This window comes from Serinus canaria, chromosome 12 (genome assembly GCF_022539315.1).
Source record: "Serinus canaria isolate serCan28SL12 chromosome 12, serCan2020, whole genome shotgun sequence".
Classification (NCBI taxonomy): domain Eukaryota; kingdom Metazoa; phylum Chordata; class Aves; order Passeriformes; family Fringillidae; genus Serinus; species Serinus canaria.
This window is the reverse complement of record NC_066326.1, coordinates 8,935,953-8,961,049: the sequence shown is the minus strand read 5'-3', so window position 1 is coordinate 8,961,049 and position 25,097 is coordinate 8,935,953. Positions and strand designations below refer to the sequence as shown.

Sequence of the window (25,097 nt, the reverse complement as noted above, 5' to 3'; positions counted from 1 at the left end):
TCCTGCTGGAACAGGACTCTGCCTCTCCCCCCCGCCGCCAAAAAAAAAAAAAAAACAACAAAAAAACCCAAAAAACAAACAAACAAAAAAAACCAACCAAAAAAAAAAAACCCCAAAAAACGAAAAGAACCCCCAACATAGAGACACTAAGCTCTGGTGAAGATGAGTTTATTAAAGCCAGAAGAAAGGGATCACAGCCATTTCCTTTGGTATGGCAAAGCTGGATAATTTGAATTTGTGGCATTCTGGTTTTGTCAACACCAAAATGTTTCTTTTGCTGGTAACATTTCAGATCAAAAATCAAATGTGACACCAATGCCTGAAGCAGTGGGAGCTGCCCACCGTCACAGCTGGGTATCCTGAAGAGAGTTGCTCTGTGGGAACTGGGACTGTCCAGACATCTCATCTGCTGGATCTGCCTGTTGTATCTTTAATTTCTGAGAACCACTGGCCTTGAAAAGGGTACGTTGGAGAATTTCTTAATCAGCCAAGAGATACAAAAGACAAATAAAGTAGAAACAAAATAACTTCCTGGAATCTCTGAAACTGAGGAATTTCAGCCTGTAAGGAGAAGAGATACAGTACTGGATGAACTTGAGACGCTGGGGTTTGGTTTTCCTCAGTTAAACCTCTTCCTGCCCAAAGTTCACAAACAACTCCTGAAACAAATCTGAACCTGATCAAAATCAACCAGAACAATACTACTCTACTAAAAACCTGAACTTTTACATAACAAACCAACAGAGATACTACAGTGAGAAACAGAGTGAAGCCTCAGGCCACAGAGATAGCATTGTATCAATCTAGTTGAGGAATTTCCAGTAGATCTCAGTGCCAAATCTGACTAAGCTGACAATCTGCTCTGCCAGCTCTCTCCTCCCTGGGAATGTCAGGTACTTCACTGCTGTGCAAATACTATGATAACTCAAGCCCATGGCATTTCTGCTGGGAGCTGGGAAGTAAAGCAATACAGATCCCTTCAGCTTTCCAAGCCAGGGGAGAGCCCTGCTTAGACCCCACGTAGTTCCTTACAATATCTCCAGCTGGGCAGTAGCATTTTCAAGCATCCAGGCTTGAGTCTTGCCTCTGAGTATGCAGGTAACACACCTAGAGGAATAAACTGTAATTGAAATGGTCATCCTGCACTAAGGGCTCCAAGCGTAAAACAAACCCCTTCAATCAGAAGAATCACAATCTAACAATAAAGAGCAATGGGCTGTTTTCTGCTGAGCCAGTGGATTGACAGGATGTGCTTTCTTGGAGCTTGAGGGGCTTTGGAGGCTGAAATAGTTCATTTGCTTCACACCTGTTGCACTACACAGGGAAAGTACATCCTCCTCGGGAGAGGAATCCAAGAGATACCTTTTTACACTGGAAACTTTCATTGTTTTTTTCATTTCAAGACTTCTCTTTCTTCTGCTTGCAGGTTGTTGCAGGCTTTTATCAGAGTGTGGCACTGGTGGGAAATTCTTTGTAAGCCCCATCTGAGCACTGCTGAGGATCTGCTGATGGGGAGCTGCAAAAACCAGGTCAGAATTTTCTGAATTAAGATCAACTAAATAGCTCTGAAGGGAATTTTTTCTGGAGCTTTCCAAGTCAATAATCCCATTTGTCTTCCTCTGCTTCAGCCCACTGTCAGCACATCCAGAGCATTCGCCTTTCCCCTTAGTGGAGTACATTGTCTTTCTCCTTATTGCTTTTTTCCAGGACATCCTTCCTGGACTCAGTTTTGTTTTGTTCCCTACAGCTGCTTTCTCCACCTCACGGTCTATAGACCAGTTGCTGTGTCTTTGCCCAGGTGTAGCTTTCTGTGTAGAATGGTGGCAAACTTGAGGCTGCTGCTGCTGTGATGGTGTCAGGGGTTTAAACCCTCGAGTGCTTCTCCTGAACGCCTTCCTCAGGGGGGTTGGTAGAGGCCCTTCCAGTGGTACAGGACAGTGTTTCGTCTGACTACTCCCCAAAAAGTGTCTGCCAGCCCAGCACATGCAAGGATGAGCAGCACAGCTCTGTGTCTCCAAACTGCATTTCACCTCCTGCAAAAAGGTGTTTGTTCTGCCACAGGCTGCTGTAGCAATGGGGCTGGCTTTGTCTCCTGGGGCTGGGTTTAGGTCACCCCTAGATGTGCCATCTTCAGTGAGCTGGTTCCTTCCAGGGGAGTCTCTGTGTTGCTGTCCCACTGTCACACAGGGGAAATGAGACCAGCCTGAACAGCAGCAAACTCCCCTGCCTGGGCAGCATGATTTGTGCAGGTGCTCCTCACTCAGGACACAGTGCTGCCACAGCCCAGGGGAGGTCTGGAAAGACTTATCTGTCATGTGAGGGGGCAGGTTGGCACTAGACAAAAGTGTGTGCTGCTCAGCTGAGGTATTACACGGCTTCAGGAAGCCAAGTTCTTTACAAGCTTTCAGGAACTGGTCATTCAGCTGGGCTGGCAGTGACTCCAGACCCTCCTTCAACAGCTGCATACTGGATTTCATCTCCAAAATCTCAACATCTTTCTAGGGAAGCAGAAAGCAGAGCAGAAGCAGTAAAAAACACACAAAAAGGCACAATAGAATGGAAATTTTAGGTACCATGTGTCAGTTTGGTATTGAGCCAAAGATTAGCAATTTGTATCTTCCTGTGTAATAGATATCCTCAAACTCTCCCACAAAGGTGAGAGGTTTGGGACTGAAGCATCTCCCTAACCCACTCTGTGCCCCTTCTCCTATGAGCACTGCCTTCTCACGTGTTGGTGTGACACATACTTGCCAAAGGCAATTCCTGCAGCAGGGCCTTTGGAGAAACCAGCCCTGATCAGGAGGTCTCTGACAGTTCATTCTTGTGTCACTCACATCCACTCGTTTTCTTTTCACGTCTTTTTTCCTCCCCCTGTGACACACCTGGCTTGAAGGGACAAGGTGCTGAAGGGAGGAGGTGCTCTCCCCTCACATGCGTGCACTGCACCATGTCTCCAGCAAAGGTTTGTGTCAGGTGAGGAAGCAGTGAGTGCTCCATCACAGCCTGCCACAACAAGGCACTGTTGGCTTCTTCTCTTACTGACCAGGGCTTCATCCGAGCTTACAGCACTGTTAGCCAGCACTTGGGTAAGCCTCTGTCAGTATCTGGCCTAGAATTAGCTTTTTAATATGTCTTTCCACTTTCATTATAACAGGAGCAGTCTGCTTTATAATCCACAATTCGAAGGCAATTTAATAGTCAGTCAGTATTTTGAAGAAGCAGGAGAAATTCAGAATGAGGATTCAGAATAAAAGATTAATTTCTTCACTTACGGCTGCAAGTCTCCTCTCCATCTCCAGCAGTGCCTGCTCCATTTGGCTTTTTTCTGTCAAAGCTTTCAGCACCAAGCTGCAGTGACTTTGAAGAGCATCTTCCACTAAATAGGGAAATCAATAAAAAACACATTTGGTCTTTCATTTGTAAATGTGAAAAAAGTGCTATCAGTACTATTGCTACTTCCTGCATGGCTTGGCATGAATCACCACATGATTCTCCTGCTGTGATCTCCCCAAACCCTGAGCAATGAACAATGGGGTGGATTTTTAATGCAAGGCACTTGACATTTATAAGATGCTGCACATAGGCCAAACCTCATTTACTGCCCTCTGTTAATGTGGCAGCTGGAGAAGAGAGGCTGTGCAAAACTGCAGAATTTGGTAGGCTGAATGAAGGGGAGGCTGAGGCCTGGCTGTCTGCCCAGTGCACAACAGGCATGGCCAAGGCAGGGGGACCCCAGCATAGTTGATCCACCCCTGTATAAACAACTCTGTCATGCAACCAGGTGATGGTAAATGGGGCTTGAACTGGATGGAGGTGTAAGAGGTTAATGGCTAAGAAGTGCAACCAGATAAACTGTGTCAAAAATGCACAGGAGGCTGAAAACTGAAGGAAAACTGCTGGAAAGAATAGAGGGAAATTATAAACGAGTGTGCAAAGAACTGGAATTTCCATTTGCTGGTCATGGGAAGAGAGGGGGTCAGAAGCCAGCTGAACCAGGCAGCTGTGCCCAGCACTTAGTAGTGGGGGCCCCAGTAGAATCCTGTAGAGGCACAGACTCCCTGGGAGGGTTTTAAATTGAAGCAAGTTGCTCTTGGCTTCAGTCAGTCTTGTTGAAAAACTGATAAAACCCCAGGGATTTGTGTTATATGATTGGATAAGAATATAACTCCCCCCATACAGCTTCAATTACTCTTATAGGAATCACTGCTGTGTCTAATACACTATAGGATAGGAACACAGCTTGCAGTGTGTGTGGAGATGAAAAAAAATCTTTAGCAATCTTGTGGAAGTCTACTTCAAATTTGCAAATTAGGACAGAGAGAAAGAGCTGAGAAGGAGTGGAGAGAAAGAGCTAAACATGTCTGGTCTTTCCTGTGAAGGGTGCAGAAAGGTGTGTACAGATGGTGTGGAATGTTGGCTGGTTGGCATAAAACAGGATCCAAAGCACTCTTGCTAAGGTAAAGCACTGCCAAACCAATGGGCCAGGATAACTGAAACCCTGGAGTGCTGGAGCACTGCGTACCTGAGAAAAATCAGAATAAAGCCTACATTTCAACAAGCTGCTACAAGAGCTCTGCAATTAATGAATCTTCTTTTGCTACAGATCCAAGGTGTTTGTTTGACTTTGGTGTCAGAGGAGCTGAGAGCCCATCTGAAGCTGTTCCTGCTCACCAGTGTTTATCTCAGCTCCTCGCTGAGCACCTCTTGCCCCACAGTGCTGTGCTCAAAGGCTGCAGAGCCGCAGGGCACTGGGGATCCCTTCTCCTCCTGCTCAGCTCTTTTCATTAAGCTTCCAGGGACTTAATTATCTCTGTGAGTTGTGGCCTTCTGTCAAACTGGAGATGGAATTGGTTAAAGAGCTAAAACTATTAGGGAGCAGCAGGCAGAAAGTGATTGTACAGGCTTTGCTTCTGTGAAAAAACAGCAATGTTTTAAAATTTTGGGGAGGAAGAAAGAGAAAAATCTGAGCAATTATGGGCTTAGTAATTTGTTCTCATATGGTACAAGGTTTTAGAACAGACTTTGAGGAGAAAAGTACTCAAAGATATGAAGGGAAATGGAATAAGAACAAGATTTTATAAAAAGTGGATTGTGATTTAATGCACTAAGACAAGGCAGGTGACTTTGCCAAAGACAACACAGTGACCTTTCTGTAGATTCAAACAAAGCTTTTCACTGAAGTTGTATTACATTACAAGTTCACTGGAAGTTGTAATGTAATATTAAAAAAAATGGAGAAAAAATAAGGGGAATTTTAAAAAATAAGCCTCAACTAAAGGTAAAACATTAGTTCTTGAGCTGAGTGGCATGGGGGGACAAGACAGCTCTGAGAGGTGCTCATCAAGGCCTTCTCATGAGCCAAACAGGCTTAAAATCTGCTATAATCACCTGGGTGCAAAAGCCAAAGGGCATTCAGTTAATTAGCAAGTGACACAAGGATGCAAATGCCAGCACCAGAGGCCACAGGTGACACTGGGCAGTGGGGTGAGTGGCAGTGCACCAGCTCCAGCGGACAGAACTGCTATGCACCCCAGGATGTCTGGAAGCCCACATACCTTCCCAGCTGTCTATGTGCAAGGAAAGAAAGAGACTGAGCTAGACATGGGCAGAGAAAAGCTACAAGTTAATTAAGTGCTTACATGGTAATCTCCTCTTATGAAAGGAGATTGAAAGTGTTTGTCTCATTCGGCCACGCAAAGCAGAGGTGTGGGATGGTGCAGGGCTGAGGTGCTGCTCAGGGGGATGAGCACAGGGAATTCCACCTCCTGGCACCAGGAATCCCCTGTGCCCAGCTGGGTTTTTAACTTTGCCTCCTCCAAAGGAGACTTGCTTGGGCACAGTGCACACAGCTGTCAATTGGGAGATGGAACCCTGCAGTTGCCTTATCTGTGCATCATCCTCACACACACTGAATTAAAACCACCTCCCAGACTTGAGCTAGAGGGGAATTTCTCCATTATTTCAGGATGCACATCACCACATGGCTTTGCCTTGTTCTCTGTAGCAGCTTGCCTGATTTCTGAGGATTATCGGCACGTATTTCAAACAATATGCTGTTGCAGACAATTTGGTTGTTGTTTTTAATCTTTTGCTCCTACAGATTTAGACTATTTTAGAAACCTGGCAATCTATAATTTGTTGAATGGGTTTGTAACGGGGGAGTGAATGTTTGAGCAGGCCTTTAAGACGTTTTATTCTCCCTGGTTAGAAACAAAGGCTACCTGCAATCTGAGAGAAGGTTTTTGAGGAACCTGACAACCTACAAAGAGAAGGAAAACAGTAGTGACTAAAGGAAGAAACTCCTTTCATATCACTTTAACACCTCCCATGTCTACATCATGAAGATACAGGAAGGGCAGGAATCTGCAAGCTTACCTTATCTTGCTGCTCTTACTCATATGCTTAATTTTAGCTCAAAATTATTTTTAAAACTTTCTGATTTCCCTAATCTATCTATTCTTCTTCATCATACTATTCTCAGTCTAAAAATAGTCCTGCATCCACTGGGCTTGTGATCTGCACATACATTTGACTCAGCACAGCATGCTGCCGGCAAGCAAGCAGCAGCCAGCCTTTTGAAAGTGTTTCGTTTATACGTGTAGGAGTATTCTGCAGAAAAAACCCTCAGTACAGAGGAGGGGCACTCTCCTTCCCTCCCTGCCTTCATACCCAGAGAAGTGTTCAGACTTGTCAAACACTAATAAACCAGGTAAAAATAAGTGTTAATAAAGGCTTACAAAAAAAAAATAGGCCTTGAGACAGCCAAATTAGATCAGATCAAGGACCCTGTTAAGTCTCTTTTCTTTGAATATGATCAAGAAGGGTTGCTTTAGAGGTTTCTTCAAATAAACCCTGCAGCAGATAGTTATTGAATAACTTGATCACAGACAGGAACTCTTTACTCAGTTAATGGGTGACTTATGCACAGACTTGTGCCTCTCTCAAGGTAATTTAAACAAAGCAGGTTTTTACAATCTGAGACATTGCTGTGCTTTGATTTGTTGTACCCTTGTGTTCGGATGCTGCTGTTTACAATAATAACATTTGGAATATGAAATCTGCCATGAGATAAAAGGCTGAAGGACCTCGGGGAAGGGCTGCCACCCTGTGCTGCAGAGAGTTCCATGTAAATCAGCCTGTACCCGAGTGCAGCTGCACTCCCAGCAGCTGAAAACTACAGCCTGAGCAGTCAAGGGAGGGAGCACCAGCCTCTCAGCCTAGGAATATTAAACAGCAGCTGCTTCTGATGTCTCTCTATCATCATCTATGCAGCTCATCCTGAGACTGGCACTAACAGCACAGACACTTTAAATAACACTTTGGAAGGAGGTTGGTTCCCCCATGCCCAGATTCAGTAGGGGAAGCTGGAGGTGCTATAAACCTGGTGAGACCCAGGCAGGGAAGACAGCTCTGGAGCTCAGCAGAGCACTGCATGCTCTCCCTGGGCAGCCATGGAGCTGTGCCAGAGGGTGAGAGTGTTGGGCTGACATGGCTGCATCCTGCTCAGATACACTCCCAGCAGTCAGCTGGCAGAGTTGTGCTGGCTTAGCCTTGGTCCCGTTCCACAAGACATCAGATAGCCCCTCCATCAGGGGACTGTGGGATGAGCTGCCCCTGATCTCACCCTCTGCTACAGCACACACTGCTCCAAGTCCTCAATTGTGACAATGAGGAGTTCCAGTATCTACTGGAACATCCACACTTCCTCTCATCATCCATACTGAGCTGTTTTGGAGTCTGGTTAAGTCCTTCACCTCAACAGCTTTGTCACTCACTGCAGCACTAGTTAGCAGCTACATGGAAAAAAAATTAAAATCAGTTTCAAACTTTTTGACTATTCAATCCATACAAGACATAAGGGAGTCTGAATTGGGTGTTCCAGTCTGGACCATACTGTTCAAGGTAAACAAGCTCAAATCTCACCATTTTAGAAACAGCCATGTCCCCTGGAAACTTTGCCAGCAGTTGCTGGGTCTGGGGAGTCTGGAAACAAGTCATGTTTGAAAACTGCTCACTGGGCCCTGCATCTTGTCAGAGAACTTGCATCACCTCATACCTCTGCAAGTGACATATTGCACATTACTTTGTCACCCTTGATGGCAGTGTGTCAGAGGATTGCCTGTGGCACTCAGGCTGGGAGGATGCTGCTTGTGTGCACTGCAGACAAGGTGTTGTGGAGGACTCAGCTGTTCTGAGCTGTCACAGCTGGAACTACCAGATACAGAACAGCAAAGCAGCACAGAGAGGGCTGAGTGGTGAAAATTGACATTTGTATAAAAAAATAGAAGTCTTTGATAGAAGTCTGGGTATGAAAATTAAAATGTGAAAAATATGAAAAGAAGCAAGCAACAGGAATGGAAACCAGAAGGAAAGAGAAAATAATGAGTGGGCAAGTCAACCAGAGAAACGGTATGTATAGAAGGTGGAAGAACTGAGGCCACAGGGTCTGTCTGCCTCTTTACCTCCCTGTGCACTACACACTGAATGTGAGCAAGGCACAGAGCACCTGTGCCTCTGTGGAAGCTGCTCAGCCAAACCTTGTATCATCTCCAGGGCCAGACACAGCTCTATCCACTGTGTGCAAGCACATATGGACAAACACTCAAAAGAGAACATTTTAAAAATCTTCCTGCACAGACCATGCCAGCCCAACAGCACTTGGAAATGCTTTGGAAATACATTTTGAAAAATATTTTCTGTTTTGCTCTTGCCTGGTGGCTATGCCAAATGTGCTTGCTACCCACTGCTAAAAATGCAACGTGTGATACTCCTTATAAGCTTTTAATGAAGACAGGTGTGATTTCAAGTTCCACCTTCCTTTGCTTTTCAGAGCTGTTGGGATGTTCTTGTGCACTAGTTCTCTTCATCCTCTGCATTCCTCTCCTACCTGTGAAATCCTCCACTGCCACTGATTTAACATATCTCTGCCATGTCACCCACATCCCAAGGTACTGTATCATCACTCACTGGCATTCAGAACTTTATTAGCTCTGAATTTAGATCATTCACCTGATTTTTGGAATTTTATATGGGTTTTTCAAGGGAACTGCCTCTTTTCAAGGCACTAGCGTAGGTATCTATTTAGTGGGAACTTAATTATCCATCACTGTGATATCAGCCAAAAGACAGTGTTTATCTGCAATTAACCAGTAACAGATGAACCTCCCAGAAATATAAAAAGAACAACACTGTGCAGCATGTGATGATTTTCATTATATATTCAACATTCTGCAGGATGATGCATTACAGAAAGTGCCAATTTTTCTTTTCAATTGCTTTGAAAATCTAGCAGCATGCACCTCTGGGAGGTTTCTCATTTCATTCAAGCCACATTCATTGAAAATGGATATGGAGAGGAAACAGGACAACTGAGTAAATGGTACGGAGTGAAGAGGGGGAGCCATGAACAATAGATTTGATTTTCAGTGCCATGACAACAATTTCTGTTAGCCAGCTATGTGAAATTAGACAAAGTCCTGCTGCAGAGTGGACAAGTTGAGGCACTGAAGTAATTAGGAGGTGGGAAAATGCGTAAGAGGGAATTTGCTGTGCTGGCCAAAGCAGACAGATTTTTGTTTACATTAGGGTCCCACCAAGAGCACTTGCCAAGCACAGCAAGGGAATGTTCTTAGTACAATGAGATTGGTATGTCAAACGTACAGCCTATCATGGCCTCCAGCATAATGAATCAGACTCCACTCTTTTTGCTTGAGAGGGCTCTGTTGATTTAAAAGCTATCTGTCAGAGATGTGCTTTGTGGAAGCCACATTTTGCCACACAGTGAATACCCCTGTGCTTTTGTGAAGGTCTGCTGCCTTCATCTCACAAGAAAAACTCACTTCACATTTCTTCTGTATATTGAAAATGGCCTCTTGTTCTTGCACAGAGCAGAGCAAACTCTGAGCAGTCCTGACAGAGTGTTGATAAAACATCACACCAGCATTAAAAATTAATGTACTCTCAAAGGCTCAGATCTAAGCTAAATTAGAAACAATTTCTTGAAGTATTTTCCCTCAGTAAAGATTTCTGTGATTAGCCACTTGAGAGACAGTTGTTCAAAAGTATTTTATATTATTAGCTTTTCTGGAGGTCACCCTTTTATCATGGCAATAGTGTGCTTTACTATGTGCTTCTCATCCAAGAAATGAGCAATATTAGTTTTGTTTACATCCAAAACTTAATCACTTCAAGCACAGAGGAGCAATGAAAGACTTCAAACTAACATATGAAAATCTGAGAAAGCCCTAAAAACTGAAAGTGGATACTCAGGATATAAATATCTCAGTTATTTTTACTGTGTATTCCATTAGTACTCCAGATAGCCTAAAAATTATCGTGCTCCAGACAAAACACAAAACCAGAGGTATGTTTATCAATTTGAGCACAGTGTCCAACATGCCACACCTAAGTACAAGAGAACGGAGAAAAGGAAAAAATGAGATAGTAGGAATGGAAAAACTGACAAGTCCATACCATGGATAAATCTTATTTTCTCTCCTCCCTAAGGGCGAACAGCTGTGAGCAGAATGAGTTGCCCAATTCACCCCAGCCTCCAGAAAACATGCCGACATTTGGCAGTTTGACTGTGCCCTCTGCTGTTAATAGGAACACAGGAAGGACTCACATGTCTTGAAAAGGGTTTCTAGGCAGACCAAACTGGATTTGAGTTTGGAATCAAGCATTTCTTCAAACTTCTCAAAGCACACTGGCAGCTGTAAAAACAAAGGTAAATGGGAAAATTAAAATATTCCCTTTTCTTTGTTTGCAAAATCACATCCCCAAATGCCACAGAACAATGACTGCAACTCATGCAATTGAACAGCCTGAAAATGGTTGTTTATCTGTCACTTGAAACAATTTGTCCAGCTGTTGGTGGCAACCCCAAAGAAAACCTCGGATGGCTCTAAAGGCTCAAGAAATCTGAACATATTTCAAAAAAGAGATACTGATCTGTAAAACAGGGTTAATAATAACTAATAAAATTAATTATAGAAGTGTTGGGTCAGAGACCTTCACCTTCAGACCATAATGACTAATCCTGAGAGTAGACTGCTTTCTTCAGGCAGAAGGGGAAAAGAACTGATATTTGCAGATTGCCACTACAGCTTGTTTTGCTCTAGAGACCCAGACCAATTCTACCACTGGCTCTGAGGCAAGTCCCTAAAGACCTTGACCCTACAGCCACAAAGGCAATGGTATATGCAAAAAAAAAAAAAAAAAAACCAAACCCTTACAGTTGTTGGTTTAAAGTATTTGAGTTCTTAAGACACATAATGTAATATTTTATATATCAGCATAGCAAAGGAAAAAAAGTGAATACTGAATAGTCTGTATTCAGTGAGCACTGGATAGTCTGAATATTTCTAACTCTTCATTATTTTACATTCTGAATTTGAAGTAACTTACCTCTTGAAGCTTGTCTTTGATGCTGGAAATAAAGGAGCTTAGGACTTCACTAAAATGGAAAAAAACCCAACAAGTATGAACCAGAAATGTAAATTACTGAAGTGTACAAAAATTGAAAAGATCACTGTAAAAACAAGACAGGAAACACTGCAAGGCATAATGTAGTATGAAATGTTAGCACAGAAACGTGATTACTTCAGGGGGCATAACCCTTTGAAGTCACCTCAGCTGTTTCAAGAAAACATAGACTCTGCAATGTAAATCAAGAAAAAAAAAATACATATTCACACATGCTCATATATGTCATATACAATAAGTATGGGGTTTTTACTCTCAGATTTTTGGCCTCTCTCTAAAATTTTTAGTTGGCATTTGCCCAGCTGTCCATTAGCTGCTGGGGTGTGATCACTGTGTCACCAGCTCTGGAAGGGCCCAGCCTGTGCGGTGACGTGCCAGTTGCTGCGATACACGGGTATTGTGCTTGGACTAAAATAACTGTGGGAAAAACATGGGAAAAGCTTCAGCATCAACAAAGCCCAGGGCAGGAAGAACAAATACTGCAAATCCTTTTCTCCTGAGATTATGCCTGTGGTTTCTGTTATCTGGCCTTTTAAGTCGAGCCAGCGTATCAGGAACCAGGCTATATTCATGATTAACTTGCCACACCAAAATGCACGAATGGTTGCTAAGCAAAGTGATAACCTTTTCCTCTCTGAAGATTTGGGTCATTTTAAGTCAATCATTTGAGTCATCTAAATTACAACAGCCAAAAATATGCAGAGGCCAGGTAGAATCTAGTTACGAGATATCTCTCTAGCCTTATGGAAAGGAAGATACTAATTTTCTTAGTCAAACTTGAGGGGGATACAAATTGATAAAATATACACTTATCTTTGAAAAGATAATATAGTTATTTCTAAAACCAGGCTTCTAATCTGGGAGCGAGTCTGGAGTGTAGGAAGAAGCATAATCCATTTAAAGAAAAAATAAAGAATAATTATGAGTGATGCCTAAACATTTAAAAATACTTTGTCATTTCATTACAAAAATTTTCCTCTAATAGGCAATTGAGAATAAAACTTTGTCTTAACAGAAATGCAGTGCCCATTGGAAAAGCAAGAGAGATACATAGCCAGATTTGATCAAAGGCTTTTAATAAAAACCCACTTCACTTTGGATGTTACATTACAAAATGTACAGTGCTAAGAATTATTTATAGGTGCACTGGGGAGTTTGCCATATTTCATTTTTGAGCTTCAAATTGCTGGCTTGTTCCTTGAAGTCCTTCAGGACCTACAGGTACCTGTTATTCTTGACATCTGACAAAGAGCAGATGCAAATTACATTAGCAAATAACACTTGTCTGTTACCAAAAAAACAATACGTAAACATCTTGTATGATAATAAAATTCTAGAGATATGTGCCGGTTTATAAAGATGCAATACTTTCTTGGAGAAATATGCAGCTATGCCATATATGATTTGTAAGAGGGGAAGAAGGAGCTGCAGAGAGTGATAACCACCAGAAGAGAAAGAATTTCCAATGGATGTCTACATACCGGTCATATTTGTCCTTGATTTTGTTCTTATTCACTTCAAAATTTTCCAAGACACTTTTTACTCTTCCTGCACCAAAATTAAGAGAACCTTTTTCTCTTGTTTCTTCATCAAATAACTGTGGTTTTGTCTGGTATTTGGTAAAAATACTGGGCTCACTCTGTGACACAAACAAAAAAAAACTGTTGAAGTACAAAAATAATCAGAAAATTAATTAGAAGAAGCCATTTGTTTATCCAGTGCAGACAGACTTCACATGACAGATTACACTGGATGAGGAGATTAAGAATTTTGGGAGATTATGCCTCATTGAGTGTGCCTAGTTAGATCAACTCCCTGTGGAACTGAGACCCAGCCCAAATTCCTCCAGACACAAGTATTTCTCTCATCTTGAGGATTTTCACTTTGCTACAATTATAAGGTGTGCAGGGCTTTTTTTTTCCCCTTCTATGTTCAAGACAGAGACTATAAATGAATTTCAGTGTTCCTGAAATTGTAGAAAAGTTCAAGTTTTCAGTAGAATCTCCCTGTACAGGAATCTAAAAAAAAATCTTATTGACTTGCCTGGTGGATGACATCATTTTGCTGCCAACTAGCAACATCGACAGACTGTAGATGAGTTTTTCCACATGCTTCAATACACATTTTAGAACAAGAAATGTAATATTAATATGTAAGCTTCATTCTACAAAATTTCCAGACACTGTGTGATGAAAATGGAAATGCCTTTTCCTTAAAACATAAGAAAATGCAAATTCCATTAATGTTTTTTAATCACGAAAAATAAATTTCCTGTTTTGTGTCTGATGAAAACTGCTCCTAGGCAAAATGCATAGGACAGTGGATAGCATCTGGAACTGAAGGACAGCCTGGGGCTTCCAAACTGGCACCACTGCTCTTCCCTAATCTTTGCTCCAGGTGTGTTTATTCTGATCTGGTTCTCTCTTTTAGCTGTGCAGGAACTATTTTAGTGGAGGCTGGTAACATCAGAAACCATGAGCTGTAGGAGGAATATTGTGAGCATAGAAACTCTTCACCCCTATCCAAAATCATCCAAGCATCTACCTTAATAACAGAGCAGCAAGGTCATTGTCAGTGCAGGGAAGCAAACACTGAGTAGCTCTGTCATCCTTGCAGAAAGCTAAGGAAGTGAAATACATCATATTTGAAAGAAAAATAGATGTAATATTCTAACTCTAGCTAGGTAGGTGGTCTAAAGACATTAGCTTGAGAATAATTTCATATTATTTCAGTAACTTAAAAAATGTGATTGAAGAAAATAATACCTATCTAAATAGTAATTTATAGCAATCTGTTATAAATACCACATTCATCTGACCAGGCTGCTACTTTGTCTTGTCACAGTAAGGATGTGTACGTAGGAAGAAGACAACTTGATTTCAGCATTTACTGACATTTGCAAATGTTACCACCTGATTTCAGCATTTTCCATTAACTTTGGATGGTGGCTGTGTGCCTGCACAGGGCTGACTGAGAGCAAGACTCACATCCTGGGAGTTCTGCTGTCCCGGCTGCGTGCCCAGCTCCAGTGGTGCTGCTGCCGACTGCGCGTTCTCCGGGCAGAACTGGGAGCCAAAGAGCAGCTGGGAATCACTCAGACTTGAGTAGTCACTGGCAGTGCTGCTCCGCATGGAAAACTTGTTGGGCCTGAAATGGTACAGAGAGGGATGTGAATGAGTCTGGAGCAATTAAAAAGACAAACAAAATTCCCTACATGGCCTGCTGGAAATGTGACTCCGGATAACAATTTCTGTTGTGACTCAGGTGTTGCTTTGATAAATTGGAAGGCAGCTCCAAGAGAATAAACCTTTCTGACTTATAGTTGACATTTCTTGGGCATTTATTCTCCAAATGCCTTAAGTCTGACACAGTAGAACAACAAATAAACAGAGGTAGCATATGGCTGGATGAACTGATATGAATTGTTGGAAGTATTTCAAACATTTTAACATGCTACTCAAATATGCTCTTCTTTCCCTTGAGCGTTACTCAAATAAATTTTTCCTAGATACGCTGGATTTTCTGATGTGTTGCTCTGATTCTACTCCTCTTCAGAAACACTTTCACACTCCTCTCCTGCTTTATGGACTAGGCTTGTGGCACAGGACCAGCTTCCCTCAGACAAGGGCTTCCCTGCACAGCTGCATCGCTTCTCACTGTGTTGGAGGCTGACTTCAATTTTTTTGTTAGCAAAAGTACACATAAAAGACTTCTTTCATTTTTCACAAAGATTTGTAGAAGGGTTTGGGTTAGAAGGGACGTTAAAGATCACCTAGTTCCAATCCTCTTGCCACAGGCAGGGACACCTTCCACAGTACCACGTTATTCAAAGTGGCATTCCTTCTGGCCTTGAACATTTTCAGAGATGGGGCATCTACAGCTTCTCTGGGCAACCAGTGCCAGTGCCTCATCACTCTCACAGGAAAGAATTTTTTCATGACAATCAATCTAAATCTACCATCTTTCAGTTTAAATGATTACTATTCCATTGCTCCACATCCATAAGGTCTGGCAGAGTCTTTAGGCTAGGACCAAACACAAAAAAAGCTGTGCCAGGTTTATATTCTCAGTTCTTTTTTTGAGCTACCAAGATGGAGAGATGTGTTGCTGTCTTTGGAGCTGGGAACTAGAGACCAAAAAAATGAAAATAGTTAATGAAAAATTTACACAAGATTTTTCTTCCATGTCAAATGATACCACTAAAGGAGAAGGAACAGGATAATAACTCACAGTATAACAAGAGATGATCACCCCAACATTTATTAGCAGTGACGTGCTTGGTTAATCCCCAGTTTTGGAAGGAGCCCAAACATCATAAACACAACAGGGGAAGGATTTAACAGCAGCACTTGAACTGCTCAGTCTCCATTATACAGCAGTGTCACTGACAATATCATATTAATTCTTTTGGCTTTAAGCTCACTGAGTACACTGAGCTGCAGGCAAAAATAGATAAGGTATGGGTTTCTGAATTCTCAAAAAGCCTGATAAATCAGTCTGAATTCAAACCTTCTCTCTTAATCCCTCTCTGGACCCCAAATCTGCTAAGAAAAAAATCTAACTACAGTTTTACTCGCACAGCTTCTTGTTTCCATCTCAGCTAAGCTTTGTAAAAAAAAATAAATTCTTAATCTACAAGCAGTATGTGGGGGAGATGTGAGCACATGGGCTGCTCTGACCCCACACAGGCAGAGGCCCTGCATGCAATGTGAATAGTACATCTCCTGCACCAGTTTTCTAAACCCTCCTGTCTTCCAGAAAAAAAACCCTTCCCTCTCAATTTGAAGAAGGGCTTTCATAATCTTCTGATGTTTTATGGTCTTGACGAACCCCCTTTGAAAGAGTCCAGTACAACGGGTGAATATCACACCCCACAATATGCTCATTTGCTCAGATGCTTCATGTTATTTAATTTCTGAAGCACAAGGTTCTTAAAAAAAAGATTTTATAAGGAGTATTGAGCTGAGAGGACTTTATGAGCCAAGTGACTTCCTAGGCTTACTCTGCACTCCAACCAAAGGCAGCTGTTGGCTGCTCCGGAGCCCAGTTTTTCTGTCTTAAGTTCACTCAGCAGTTGGTTTAGGAATGATGGCACTTTTGCAAATTAAAGAGGGAGGTGAAACAGATGTCTCTTTTGAATACACTCATTCCCCTGAGCAATGGATTTCTTTATCCCTTGCTTAACACTGCTGGCAATTAATTTACTAACAAGACCATCTGGGCAAGCCATCAGCCGGGCCATGCTTGGCCCAGGCCTGTCCCTGACAGACAGATCAGACAACGATGATCATATGTGTGATCAGATCCGTGACCAGGCAACTCCAGCTCTTCTAACTGCCTGACCATTCCCTTCAGAATGCCTGAGATGCAGGGATGCATGTTCTGTCCTAAATATAAGCCCTTTCCCATAAACAGCAAGGAAACATCCCAGGTATGCAGTTCCACTTAGCAGTCCCTCCTAAGTGAGGAGTGCAATAGTTTACCTCAGGAGAACTTCTGGCTTTCTGCTAACATGAGCCGTGCCCCAAATTGTCTGTGCTGTGCACATAACATTCCTTTGGTACTGGCACTAGAATATGCATCCAAAGTAAAACCAACTTTAGATATGTAAAACAAGTTCTTGAGCGCTCCAAAAAAATGGTAAATCATCCTCTGCTGACTGATGGTCAAATGACTTCATTTTCCGAACTAAGTTAGTGCAAGGTATTGCAATATTGGCAGCTCCAAGCCTTTCTCGTGATATGAGCGTGATATAAAAAATCTGCAGTGTTCTGCATATCTGGGGGGTCAGCAAGATCTTCCAAGTCTCTGTTTCCTTGTTGTCAGTGGAAATTCTGCCTTTATAGGAGGAGTTAGAACTTTCAGGAGCTTCTTTAATTTTTCTAATTTTCTGATTTCCACTCCAAGTATTTTAGCACAATCATATGTAAACATTCACCTTTCATTCAAAGGTTCTGCCTTACCTCAAAACAAACATGGCATGCAATAAACACCCTCTTCTTAAGTTTCCTAGACGTTCTTAGGCACATTACAAACTAAAGCTTCATAACTGTAAATCGCCATGGGCATCATCAACCTTTTTTTAAGAACTGATATTTGTATTCTGTTATTTGGATCCGTCCTACTGTGTCAACACCAAGGTTTAAGAGTCATTTGAAAAAGTAAACTGAGATTTCCACAATATGCACATATATCTGCAGTACTGCTGTAAGCACTGGTTTTCTCTGGTTCTGTCATCCCCACTGAACCTATGCCAGCATCCTTCTTCATCTCAAGCACTGCGGGTGAAGCTCACACCTTTCTGACACATTTCTTCAAAGTGCAGTAAAGCCTCTTTCCCAAAGAAATCTTTCTCTCCTAGTAGCAGTGTCTTGAGTAGGATCAGTGCTATAAACTCTCTCTTCTCCCGGTTTCCCTCCAGAAAATCTCACAGCCCTTTCTGCTCCTCCTCATTTAGGGACCATGACTGAATCACAACAAATCCAGTATAAATTCTGGGAGCTGCCATTCACCTGCTCTTCCTCCTGGCTTTAGCCTGTATCTATAGGAACTGTTTCTAGCTCTGCTATTCTGCTCTCATCCTCACTATCAGCTGCCTGCCAATGTGCCAATGTGCTCAGCAAATGAGCAAGGATCAGCCTTGGCTTTGGGTACAGGGGAGCTGGAGGAGTTAAAATCAAGGAGTTTTAGCTGCTATTGCAGCCTCCAGCCATTTGCCATCCCTTCACTGGAAACAGTCACAGCAGAAAATTATTCTTCTGCTTCCTGTCCTCTGGAATGGCACGACCTGCTTGCTGCAAATAACTTGCTCCACATCCTAAAAGGAATTTCTACAAACACATTCTGGCAGTGGCCCTAATGCATTAACCACGATGAAATCCCTCTCAGTTATTCAGCTCAAACACTGCCTCCGGTTTCCAGATTTCAAGTTCAAAATCCCTCTGGTCTTATTTTAATTTCTCAAGGTCATTTTTACATACTAAGAGTTTCTTCATCATTCAGCTGTGATTCAATACTGCCCAGACATCCTTACCTTGGCATCCATGTAGCCCTTTGTCCTGAGCTGTTTGCCAGTTACAACAGAGCCTTTTCCTTAAGAGGAGATTGGCATTTCTGCAGAGTAGCCCTGTTTGCTCCCTCAAAATTCATCCCCAACCATATTAAGAGTTAGGCATCTGGAGATAGGGATTTTTTTTTGCTACCACCCCCTCCCCCCCCCCAGCCTGAAGCCATCTTCCAGCCTGCACTTACAGCCCTGGTTTCTCATTCCTGTGAGGCTCTAGAATTTTACAGCTGCTCTCCTGGTCTTTGTCTTGCCTGTCTCCTTCATTTTCTGCTTATTCTTGAACCTTAATGTAACTTCAAAATATCTGACCTTGTGATTTGGGATGGAATTTCATGGATAATGGATTGAATGAGGTTTTTAAACTTGGAAGTTATTCTCAACAGCAGAAATAAACCATACAGAATAGTGGCCCAAGTAGGCCTTAATTTCAAGAAGCTGTTTAGAATGCCTCTTTAATATTTTCATAATTTCTTGGCCTTACACTCTCTGGCAGGCTTTCTGCTTCTGATGTCTTTGGAAGTCAGTATATGAGTAGCTTTTAATGCATTTAGCAAGTTACTTCTTTTTTCATGGTACAAGAAATTTCTCATAACTTCAATTTCAAAGCTATATAATCAAGTCTAAATAATCTTTCTCCCTCAGGCAAGCATTTAACCCTTTGGGCTGCACAGTTTAATTTAATTTTTACTGAAGTTTTTTATTACTATTCCAGTGTCTTTTTTCTTTTCATTAACGGTAGTGGATTTTTTTACTTCTGCTGCTCCTGCAGAGATACTGACTCCAGTTCCCTACTGCAACTCTCATGGTAGCACTACAAAAGCAAATAGCCTGAGCAGGGATCCTGTGCTCCGTTCAGGGCCAAGGCAAGGTGTCTCTCTTCCCCTGAGAGCTCCCTGGCCAAGGCAGGTATTGATGGTGTCTGAAAATGTACTTTCAGCATCACACCCCTGTGATGCTTATCCAGTCAATCAAAGGCTGATTGAAGCATCAGTGCTTTTGTGGCTGCTGTTCTCTCATCCTCTGTGATCTCCCTCCGCCAGCCCTCCTGGCTGGGCAGGCAGCAGCAGTGCTCTAACGTGGCACTTTCTCTAATGAAGGCTGGCATTTCAATCCATAAACTGTGTCCTTTGTCAATATACTCAAATTGACCCTAAGCTTTCCCAGTATAGCTGTCATGTGTCCCCCTTCCACCCTCTAAAATAACTGACACCCTGATACTATTGTCCAACCTGATAATATTCCCTCTGCTTCATTTCTCATATCTCTATTATGTCAATATTCATACATAAAACCAGGTGGAACAGGGGCTCTGGTTCCCCACACCCTATTTCTCAGGCTTTTAGGGTTGCAAAGAAGCACTTGTGTGTCTGACAGATAACAAATAAAACACAGAGCACTTTTGGGCTTGTGCAGAGCTGTGTCTGTGAGGGCAATGCATCACTGGAGCTCTGCATTTCCTAGGGACCTGGTGGCAGCTGCTCTCAGAAGTAACACCCTGACTCAAACTTGCAAAGAACTCATGCATAGTGAGTCATACCCTGCCTAGATTATACGCTGATTTTATGTTTCATTTTTAAAGCTCCCTGACAGAGTTTTCTGGGGATTAAACAGCATACCCTGCTGTGGTGGGAAAGGTTTCTAGTAATAGAAGTGAGCCAGGGAAAAGTAATCAACACTTTTGCCCCCATTTCAAATACACACACACACACACACACACACACACACACATTCACATGTTCCTGTGGGAAACTTTTCTTTCCTTTAGAAAAAGTTAATTGTCCACAGAAAATTTTCTCCCCCTTCTTACCTCCTCTAAAAACCCAGCTGCATTTCCACTAACATTTTATTCCCTATTTGACCCTTTTGAACTCATTTGTAAAAAATGTGGAAAATGCTGAGGCATGGGTGTTAAAATCTTGCCTATATTTTCTTCCTGCATTAATAAATGAGTTAAAAGAGAAGATGTTGTAGATGATAGGCTACTTTGGAGGAGGAAGACATTCAAGTGAACCCTTTCCAAATAGGCATCTATACTTCTTCCATATGGCACAACTCCACAGAATTATTTACATATTTTAAAAATAGATCTTATATATGTTGTATATAATATAAAAATATAATTATATATTTTATATATATTATGTCTTTTTAATATATTCTCTAAACTTCCCCTCCTCATTCTCTGACTTGAAAGAAAGTCACAGGTTTTCAAACTTAGAAAGAACTTCTTGAAAACTAAAAAACCTCACAAAAAACAAACAAAATTAATCTACAGGTACCAAGAAGACAATAGAGTTCAGCAATGCACAATTATAAAGACAAAACTGTGAGAGATATAAATAAATTTTCCCCTGAATTGGATCCCCTTTGCCCCCTACATCTGTGCAAAATTCAGTTAATTAATATCTATATGACAAGCATTTCTGTAATGGGCAAGAAAATGACTATTATGTTTTCATTATCATCCATCATTTTGGTAACATCTGGCCAAAGAGACAGTATGACTAAAACTGTGAATTTGAACAAGTTAGTTATGTAAGTGGGTTATTTAACTAACAGAGGGTCAGAGTACCAAATTCATCAATTAGCTTTTCTGGAGTCAAAAAGGGGATGAGTCCCACTGCCTTTTTTAGCCATGTGATGCAAAGGATGCTCTGAAATACAAATTGCAGCTTGTCTTACACATTTGCCCTCCAGATGTTTATATCTGAATATTTGTTGTTTCACTGTAGATTGTAGATGTGCAGAGCTCTGCTCTTTGGCTTCTGCTGGGAAAAAACAAGCCATGTGTATAAATGCAGGATATGGAATAATTTTTGAGTTACATAATGTGCAATAATACTGCACATCACGATTCGTTCTATCTGCCCTCTGCACAGGCAAGAGGAACACTTGACTTATCTCCACAGCTCACAGGGCTTCTCCAAATACACCCTGAATGGACAGGGGTTCAGATTCCAGCCAGTGCTGATTTTTGGATTCCCACCAATGGTGGATCTATGGCAGTGCTGGCAGGCTGGGGGTATAAACAGGATCCCAAGGCAGGCTAGTGAATTTCTATTCGACTTACCTAGTTAGCCATAGATCAGTTCTGGACATGTTTCACCTCACCTGTCATCACCCCTAGCCAGTGCTTGGTTTTACACCCCATCCCTTCTCCATCTCCCCCCACCCACACTCACCCGAGGGCTGTCGGTGTGCTCAGCATCTCCTTGATGTTCCAGACGTTGAAGTTCATGTTGTTCTCAGGGCTGACACCCTGGCAGGGAGCCCCCAAACAGCGCCATGGCCCCGGCCCTCACGGCCTCTCCCCACCAGCAGCGGCCATGGTGCTACAGTGCCTTGCAGGGAGGAAGGAAGATGGAAGAAGATGACCAGCCCCATTCAGGGCAGCATCACCTGTGTTCTGTGGCTGTGGGGACAGCCCAGGAGGACACGGCCTTGCAGGCCCAGGGCAGGCCTGAGGCCCTCCACAGGCCTGGGATGCAGCCAAGCCCTGGGGCTGCCCACCTGTGGGGCCTGAGGGGCGCTGCGGCAGTCCCTGGGCCTCACCTCAGGGCTGGAGGTCCCTGGGGTCAATCTAGGCCTGAGGGTCCTTGGCCTAGATTGAGTTCAGAGTTCCTAGATCACACTCTGAGGCTTGAGAGGCCTGGGGGTCCTGTGGGGGTCTCTGGGTCTCATCCCATGGCTGAAGGTCCCCGGATTTCACCTCAAGGCTGGAGACCTCTGGGCCCCACCCTGAGGCTCAAGATGCCTCAAGGTCCTCTGGGGGTTTCTGGGGTCACCCTGGAACTGAGTGTCCCTGGCTCCTTCCCTGGAGATGAGGGTCCCTGTGGTCACCTCAGGGCTGAGGGTCCTGGATCTCACCCTGAGGCTGGGGGGGGTCTCTGGATATCACTCTGTGGCCATGGACCCAGGATCAGCCCCAGCTCCAGTAGCTCTGCATGCCAGCCCTTGCTCCTCACCTGGAAGCACAGCCCCAAGCACAGGGGGTCATCACAGGACACTGGGAGGGAGAGAAAGCCGAAAGCTTGGAACCTGGCAAACTGAGAGCTGCTCATGTGAGCATGGCAGCCACAGCACCCATTTCTTTTATTTCCAAAGGCTGTGTGGTCTCTTATGTAAATTCCTCTGGCAGAAATGCAGAAGGATTTAATTTCATCCATCAGAAATATGACAAAAATAACCACCATCTAAACATTCCCCAAAGAACATTCTCAAATATGGTTTTACTGGATTTTTTTTGCCTTGTGGTTCCATAACACTCATGTTTAGGAATGTAGAACAGGCATGCTTGCTTGCCTACTTTTTCCTCTTTTAATTCAAAACTATTTCAATACTAGTTAAAATGTTTGTTTCCTGGCTCTGAAGATACTCCATAAGCACTAAACCACTGGAGGAATAAGGTTGACATAAATTCATGGATAGATCAGGGGAATTACTTACATTCCCCTTTATTCTTTTCTGCCTTTAGTATTAAAGGCAGCCTGGAGCTCAGGGGTGTCAAAATAATGGCTTTCTTGATGTATAGATCTGGTTTCCTAATCAAATCCCATGTAGATAAAGCTTTCACTTTAGATAAAAAAATAAAATTCTGGTCTTTTACTCATAAAAAACTCATTGGAATGATTTCACTGCATTGCTTTGCTTGACATTGCAGCACTAGGGTTGGTTTAAATAGCTTAGATTAATCAAGGCAGCTTGATACCTCCCTGCTCAATGAGAAGACTCTGATGGGTTTATTTTCTAGGACCAGAGAAGAGAATTGCAGCATGGACTGTGTTCCTACTTCAGGGATGGTGTAGTGGCTGGGCTGTCCAAGGCAGCCATGGGCTGGAAGGCAACCCTTCCTCCAGAGTGCCAAGCCGATGGAAATGTTAATGTTTATTGTGATTTTTAAGTAAATAAAAGCCTTGTTCTGCTCCTGAATTGCCTATGGCTATGTTGTACAGGCAAGTACATGGCACTGCTGCCAAGAGCCTTGCTGTGTATCCAGGCCCTATATGGTCCTGCATCATAAACAGTGATTTTCCAGCATTTTATTACTCACAATTGAAAAGTTGGCCCAGATGTCCCTGCAGAAGAGACTGTAGAGTCCTGTACCCATTTGCAGAGCTTCCACTGCCATTAGAAAAGGAATTGCTGGTGCTGTGCGCATTGGTGATAAGGCTCAACATGTTATTTTAGGTACTTAGAAAGAGCTGTTCCTATTTCTGATGTGGCTGGAGCCTTCTGTTATGAATGTCTAGCAAGTTTGTGGAATAAGATAAATGAGATTTTTATATTGCAATCTCTCCTGACAACGGAAAGAAATTTCTATACAGAAACACGTTTTTTAATTATAGGTCTGTCAGCTACTTCCATTTCCATCTCCCCCATCCATAACACGCTCTGGGGAGATGAACCACGTTGCCAGGCGCTAGCTCATAGCTCTCCTTATATCTGAAATTACAGTCTGTGCATCTAGCATTAGGGAGGGTAGCCAGATACCTTGTAGTCTTCCCTTTAGTAAAAATTAGCAGAAGCTTCTAGGAGATAGACAGCAATATACTTGGTATATTCATAAACTTTTTCAACTTGATAGCACATTTCATTAGAAATTCACATGAGTTCCTCAGTTAATAACATGTCACTCTGCAAAAGTGGTCAGGACCCTCATCTCTCCATTCCTGAGATGTCCTTGAACATTTTCCTGATAACTTTTCTCTCCTCATTCAAACGGGATTCTGGTCTTGTGCTCAAAAGCAGAGAAAGAAAAGAATGACAATTCCACACTCAATGAGAGGTCACAGATTCCTGTTGCACTCAGGTGGAGGAGCCAAGACAAAAGGCACTCTGGTGGGTCAATGTGCCAGGAAAGTGTGTGCAAGAGGCAAAGCACTGCTGACAGAGGGGCAAATGCCTGTGGGGCAGGGATCATCAGCCTCACTGCTGGAAACACCACAACAGTGAGGCACTCCTGAGCTACAGCTTCCCCCTCCAGCATCCTCTGGCTTTCGCAGCTGCCACCGCCTTGAATTTGGAAAAGTAGCCTTGAGCACCCCATCAGCAGCAGGGAGCTTGTGAAGTTGGCACATAGGGATGTCAATTTGCCTGTGACTCAGCATCTTGATTTATCCCACTCATGCAATGCTCCTGCGGGAAAAGATTATTAATCAGGCTTGTGTTTCCAATGCAGCTCCATGATTTAGGGTCCCCCATGACTAAAGGTTTAGCAAGACTGGAATTATTGCATGCCTTGGTGGATTCTGGAAAGAGCTGTGAGGATGGGGAGACATACAAAAGTGGCAGCAAGGGGTCTATCACCTTCCAGGACCCTGAGGAGGACAAGCCCACCAGGGTTTGAGCACAGGCTAGGGAGTGCTGTGAAATTCTCATAGAAGGCTGGAGCACACTGCACTCAGAGGAGGTGTCCCTCTGTCCAGACCTCAGTCAAAGCACAAACCACTGACCTCCTCCCCAGCTGCCAGTGCATCCTCCCAGTTTAATTTGGGGCTCAGTGTTGATGCTGGCTCTGGAACAACTGTGGTTTCTATGGCAACTTCAG

General features: G+C 43.0%; 1 protein-coding gene and 1 long non-coding RNA gene across 3 annotated transcripts; one reads left to right on the top strand and one right to left on the bottom strand.

Moving 5' to 3' along the window:
• Positions 1–329: 329 nt before the first annotated feature.
• On the top strand, positions 330–15,002 carry LOC127060086 (uncharacterized). 2 transcript variants are annotated; one of them, XR_007778696.1, is made up of 4 exons: positions 330–462; positions 1,427–1,529; positions 8,831–8,948; positions 14,449–15,002. It is a non-coding gene; the product is annotated as an uncharacterized LOC127060086 (long non-coding RNA). The 2 variants fall into 2 exon arrangements; XR_007778695.1 differs by lacking the exon at positions 14,449–15,002 and adding an exon at positions 10,507–10,588.
• IHO1 (interactor of HORMAD1 1) lies at positions 458–14,615 on the bottom strand. Its single transcript, XM_030228158.2, has 6 exons — positions 14,472–14,615; positions 12,966–13,123; positions 11,407–11,455; positions 10,625–10,712; positions 3,273–3,376; positions 458–2,498 (listed from the first exon to the last, which is right to left on the bottom strand). The coding sequence occupies exons 1-6, from the start codon at positions 14,613–14,615 to the stop codon at positions 1,176–1,178; spliced, it is 1,866 nt and encodes a 621-aa protein (XP_030084018.2). The 3' UTR covers positions 458–1,175.
• Positions 15,003–25,097: the final 10,095 nt, after the last annotated feature.

Bases quoted from the DNA above. Each gene is read 5' to 3' on its own strand.
- IHO1 (XM_030228158.2), bottom strand. From the start codon at position 14,615: ATGCGGAGCAGCACTGCCAGTGACTACTCAAGTCTGAGTGATTCCCAG. The intron at 13,124-14,471 runs GTGAGTCTTGCT...TTTGTGTCACAG, and splicing joins GACAGCAGAACTCCCAGGAT to AGTGAGCCCAGTATTTTTAC. The intron at 10,713-11,406 runs GTAAGTTACTTC...TTGTTTTTACAG, and splicing joins TCAAAGACAAGCTTCAAGAG to CTGCCAGTGTGCTTTGAGAA.